The sequence below is a fragment of the Centruroides sculpturatus genome, unplaced genomic scaffold, assembly GCF_000671375.1.
Source record: "Centruroides sculpturatus isolate CEXI.00-Female unplaced genomic scaffold, Cexi_2.0 scaffold1761, whole genome shotgun sequence".
NCBI lineage: Eukaryota > Metazoa > Arthropoda > Arachnida > Scorpiones > Buthidae > Centruroides > Centruroides sculpturatus.
Window position 1 is genome coordinate 101156 of NW_019386094.1, and position 6000 is coordinate 107155.

The following is a 6000-nucleotide window of genomic DNA, read 5'->3' on the forward strand; positions in this document are numbered from 1 at the left end:
TGTGTGCAGCAGAGGAATTTTTACTTAAGTTAAGTAACAATATTGCGTTTAACTGTCTAAGTGAATATATTTAAATATGTTTAATTATTCATTTTTGCGTATTCTGTCAACTGTAGTCTCTACTCTTCGTAAATGTGGCGCAATTGTAATTCAAAAAGAAAAGGAGCACAGATTAATTATAAAAACGTTGTTAATGCAGTTAACGTATTACCATACAAAAGTGAAAACATTATCACTTTCTACCACTTGTTACATTTGCAGTTGAGCTTGGTAATATTCTGGTATGTTTTGTTTATTCTAGGGAAAATGACTGGCAATCTATTTTTTATACCTTAACCGGTTTGATATTAGATAATAATAGAAATGCGTTGATTGCCAATGATTTCAATGCTAAGATCGGTTTGGAGAATATAATTTCTACGGCATTTCGTAACTTTTTTGGTATTGTTTGTCCTAAGAAAAAGAATTCAAAAGACATAGAAATTGTAGTAGAAAACTGCTTCACTTATGTGATGATCTAAATATAATTATTGTTAATGGAAAATGTTTAAATGATAAAGCGGGTGATTATTCTTTTATCTCTAATCGTGCTTATCCTGTTATTGATTTGGTCATACTCATTCTTTTCCAATAGTAACAACAAGAAAACCTGGAATCGACATATTTCATTTGTTAAAAATAAATATGGGCACAGACCCTATGCTAGCTGTCGACTGTCCTGTCTGTATATAATATTACAGGAAACTAAGAGTTTTCTTGCGTACAAAGTTTTAGACTGATGCAACATTTTCTAAAAGATTCTATTGACAATTATAACTTTATTAATAAGTGCAAAAATACAAAAATTGTAGAAATTAACACAAAGTAATTGTTATAAGATACAGTAATTTATTATTAGTTAACATATACCAAGGCCCTCTTGCATTTAAATCATCCGGAGTTCACCGAAATTAATACTTTATAGGAAAACATAAGCATAAAAATATTAGTTTTAATTATAAAGTTGTAAGTGTATTTCTTTACATTAAAAAATATTCTACTTAATGCCTGCAATCTCCTAACAAGCAACTAAGATACCGAATATTTTTGAACGTACGTACCTACATCACTAATCTATATATAAATGTAATTTGGTAAAATATTGCTGACTTTTATGTCGTCACACAATAAAGTTACATATCAATTGTACTTTTATAATAGATATCAATTAATAACATTTTATTGGCCGATAGATCATTTATATAATGCAACTTGTATTTCTCATTACGTTTATTACACTGCAGACAAATGCATTGAAAGGCTCATTTAGTATCATTATTTTCCAATGTATGCAGTTATAAATTCGGAAATAATTTTATATAGGGCTCTATACTTTCAAACAGATCCTTCTTTAAAAGTAAGCAATTGTGTTCGTTGTCATCTTCTGTAGTAAATTTCAACCTAACCAACTCGTAAGATAATTGATTTGAATCATCAAACAATTTTTGTGCAGGTTTTTCGACACAACTGAAAGCTTTAAACAAATATGCAGGATATATAATCAGTCGATTTTTCTCTTCAATCTCACATCCAATAAAAAAAGGAGCCTGAAATATTCCACATAAATATATATTAAATTTGTTCCACGTGCTTTTACTCAATATATTCCGAATGTTCTCCAACTTTTTCCAATCATTTTTCATTGCTCTGACATCATTCAGTTGAAGGAACTTTTTTCCAATTTTCAAAAATATAAAAATTTCCACTTGACAGGAAAGGTGAACTCTCTTGTGAAGTTTGTTCAGCTTTTCAATTGTAACGTTTGTAGACTCGTAAATGTCCACAATTATGTATATTTGAGAAAAATCTGGGGGAATACTCCAAACAGGATAGTTGATAAATGAATTACAAAAGTTTTCGTAGATTTTAACCGTGTTCGAAAATATTTCCTTGTCTTCTTCACTGACGATTTCGTTGTATATCCTTATCGAAATGTCTAACGAAAACACACCTTTTTCTAAATTATTCAAGCAAGATTTTGGAATTTTTTCGTTTTTAAATAAACCAAAATAAAACGTAATAAAATTGTGATGAGTTGTAAACTCTGTAATACATGGTACAGTAGAATCGCTTGTGATATTCAGGAAAGGTACTTCAGGGTTCTTATACAAATACAGGGCGACGAGATATTCTTTGATGCTCTCGTGCACGCAATCGAATAAAAACTTATTCTGATTGTCAAAGCCGTGAGAAAGAAAATCCAAACCTTTACAAAAAGTCTTATTACGGTCACCGACACATTCATTTAATTCGTCGATTGTAATTTTTAGATTTTTATCAAAGGGATAGAACAGCACTTTTTCACTGGTATTTTTTTCGTAAATTAACTTTCCTAACCTAACTAAAATTTCTTCCAAAGCAAAATAATTTCCTAACGGCATATTGACATTTGACTGAAGTTTTCTTTTTGATCTGTTTGTAATCAATTGCATTATATGAATATACATATTTGTCTTGTATCTTCGTATATCTCCTAATGTACTATTGCTATGAAAACAACAAAACAGGTGCAAGAATAACGGAATTTTTGCCAACGAGAAATAAAATTCGCTTTGTAATACTTCGATGAGTGTTTGTGTTTTATTGACATCTTGTTTGAACACCAACTTCGCGTATTCTTCCTTCTGTTCGGGTGAAAATTCTTGAAGATCAAATCGAAAATTCATGTATTCTCTTATTCTTTCGGCAAAATGAGGACGACTCGTCACAATAATTGTCAATTTTCGAAAAATACCAAAGGAACCCTTTCTTAAGAAATTTTTGGTTCTATCAAATCTATTAACATCATCGTATTCATCTAAAATAATTAACACATTTAAATTTGCTCTCCGTAATTTTTTCTTTATTTCTGGTTCTGAAGTTTCAAACACATCTTCTAAAACAGCATCTTCCAATTTCTTATTACTTTCAAGTTCCGTTAATGTTAAGACTGCAACAATGTCGAAACGACTTAAGTAATTGTTTGAGGGATCATCGACAGCCCAATCGTACGCAATCTTCTTGCACAATGTAGTTTTGCCATAACCAGGATCCCCACATACAAGAATGTTCGTATGTCCATCATCCACTTCCCTAAATATGTCCCTAATATCAAGAATGTCACCAATTGAACTAACACCAAAATTATCTGTTTCCTGCAATTTTAAATTAACGTAATAATGCTTTAGAGGAAAATCTCTTCTTTTATACTTCCATAAGAGAGACCTCATATAACTGTATTCTGTTTGGTAAAGTTTCTTCAGTCGGTTTTTATTACTTTCAAATGTTTCTGAAAAAATTCTCGATTGTTAGATAAAAAACACTTGTATAAATGATTATACATACTACTATAAAATGTAGAAAAATAAGTAACATATTAATATATACAGTAAAACCTGCAAATTTCGAATATGAAGACATCAAAAAATGGTCAGTTCGAGTTATGAATAAATTAAAGACACTACCGCAGTTACATGTAAAATTCTGTCTGTAATAATGATTTAGATAAGTGATTCATTACATAAATTATAAGCAGAAAGATCTTCGTTAATGTAAATCGCAGTTCGTAAATCATAATGGATGTCGGAAACGAAGAACTCTGCTTTTAACCGAAATATAAATTATTGATAAAAACATAAGTTAGTTTTCTGCTAAATTAGAAATAGTAATAATCATGGTTCTTTTATGCAGTTGTATTGATCGTATATTAAAGAATGAGCCAAAAATATTGTCAGATCTTAATAGATTTTTCCCACACCTGCCGAGCTTCACTTAGCAAGAGACTAAAGGTGACAGGTTTTACTGTATTTATTATCTGTATTGTAGAATGAATAATACCTAATTCATCTCTATCCAGTATTTGATCGAGTGCACCACTTTCTTTGTCAGAAGATCCATAAACTAGTGACATGATGAAATTTATTAGAACTGAAACTACAGTACATCGCAGTTAATGTAACTTTGTTTGTTCAAGATATCAAACAATTGTTGAAGAATAAGAGAACTTACCACTTTCAACGAGTGTCTGAAGCATTTTTTTCTTTTATTTTGAAGATTTCTCAGAAACTTTTGGATATTTTTTACGATTTACTTAAGCAGTTTGTTCAGTTGCTTGATCGAAATCAATCTGAAATAAATGCACAAATACAACTCAGAAAACTTATAAAATTTAAATTTGTTTTCATTCTCTAGTAGAAAGCCAGAAAATAGTATAAACTACAGAAAGGAGACTCGATAAATTCTATAAAATGATAATTATAAAGAATTCAATTAATTTATATGCTTTCGTGTCTTATTATACTATTTATTATATAAATGTCTACTAGGACATATCTTATTAGTAAGACTTATTGTATCGTTCTCATGGTTCTGTGAATTTATTAAACTTACATATATATAATCTGTCTCTAGCAAATATATTGATTACACCGTGACCGATTTTATACATTTTCCACGTGTCTATTATGCTTTATAAGAGTTTTTTAATAAGACCCTTCTTCAATAATATCACTATTAATCGTAGCATTATCTGTAATGGAGCATTCAATGATTATGCCAAGAGATAAACATGGCTACCGAAAAGTTAATTTAACTTAAAATAAACAATTATATTTGTTATAATGGTAATTATGTTTCAAATATACAGTACACATTAAATGGCCGTATTTGTAATTTCACCAACCGGAAAGATAAAACGAACTAAACGGTAAAAAGCAAACTTCTAATATTACTGCAGCCGTAACGAAATTACACAAAAAATGGAGTTTAACGTTAATAGAAAATATAATCTCGAACAGATAATTACACCTATTTAGTCTTATTTCTTACTTAAATGTATGTGAAGAAAAATTAATTACCTGATTACGCCATCCAACGTATTTCTTTCGACTGTTAGTGAACCACACAACTATTGTGTCATAATCAGGAAAAATAGTTCTTTAAAATATCTAAATTTAATTATATTTTCTTCGTATAAAACAATATTTTTATGTAATTCGTAATTCTGTGATACAGTAAACGATATCTCACAGTATTTACATACAACCACCGAAATTAGTGTAATAATTACACGTGTTTTTTTTTTTTATCTAAAATGACTCACTTGCCTATGGATTTTGTTACCTTTACTGAATTTACAATAAAAAACTCACTCACCCTTCAGACATTTTTACATTTTAAGACTGGGGAGATCTTGAAACGTCGAAAAATGATGAATAAATAAGATTTGGGGGTGTTTCCGTATGTTAGTTTCTGTTTCGAATATGAAGAAGGTCATATAATAAAATAACAGATAATATAGTTTCGTTTTAGAACGTTAAAAAAACCTGTTTATCTGCTTATCACACGATTGTTGTATTGTTTGTATCATTTTAATCGAGTACGTTTGTTTGTATATCCAAATAATTTCTGCTAGATTAAATTAACAATGTTGATTTTAACTGCTTATTTGCATATAATTAAATACATTTAATTATTCATTTCTGCGTTTTCTGTACACCTGAAGTCCATAATATTTGTAATTGTAGCGTAATTGGAAGTTAAAAGTGAAAGAAGTACAGATTGAATACTGTACATAAACGACGGTAATGCAGTTACGGTTTTCACTTCTTTTTATATAATATGTACTATAATTGGGTGTTGAATTCACCTCTTTAAAAGCAGAGTCAGCTATGTCATCAATGAAAGACGGCACTGTTTTATTTTTCTGCGAAAAATTCGCTGAACTTTGAAGACATCATTAATATAAATAATTTTTATGACCGTTGAAAACGAAATGTTTCTTTCACAAGAAATGTATAAAATTACAGTACTGTATTAGACTTACAGTACTTAATTTATATACTGTACAGACGATAGTAAACTCAACTTACCCGCCTAAAATCTCAGTAGCGTGTAAATAGTTCGGCTGCTCGTCCAGTATTGGTCCAGATTCGACCAATCCTGTCGCGACACGAGTCGGCGATGATGTTTTACCGCATTTTA

At 29.7% G+C, this 6000-nt stretch overlaps 1 protein-coding gene across 3 annotated transcripts; it reads right to left on the minus strand.

Moving 5' to 3' along the window:
- Positions 1–900: 900 nt before the first annotated feature.
- Positions 901–5213, minus strand: LOC111613549. Of its 3 annotated transcripts, none has more exons than XM_023354899.1 (4): positions 4875–5213; positions 4027–4144; positions 3856–3951; positions 901–3307 (listed from the first exon to the last, which is right to left on the minus strand). In XM_023354899.1, the coding sequence occupies exons 2-4, from the start codon at positions 4049–4051 to the stop codon at positions 1335–1337; spliced, it is 2094 nt and encodes a 697-aa protein (XP_023210667.1). In that variant the 5' UTR covers positions 4052–4144; positions 4875–5213; the 3' UTR covers positions 901–1334. The 3 variants fall into 3 exon arrangements, with proteins under 3 accessions (XP_023210667.1, XP_023210668.1, XP_023210665.1); XM_023354900.1 differs by having other exon boundaries at positions 3856–3918; positions 5173–5211; XM_023354897.1 differs by having other exon boundaries at positions 5173–5211.
- Positions 5214–6000: the final 787 nt, after the last annotated feature.

Bases quoted from the DNA above. Each gene is read 5' to 3' on its own strand.
- LOC111613549 (XM_023354899.1), bottom strand. From the start codon at position 4,051: ATGCTTCAGACACTCGTTGAAAGTG. The intron at 3,952-4,026 runs GTAAGTTCTCTT...GATGTACTGTAG, and splicing joins TCAGACACTCGTTGAAAGTG to TTTCAGTTCTAATAAATTTC. The intron at 3,308-3,855 runs GTATTATTCATT...GAATTTTTTCAG, and splicing joins ACTGGATAGAGATGAATTAG to AAACATTTGAAAGTAATAAA.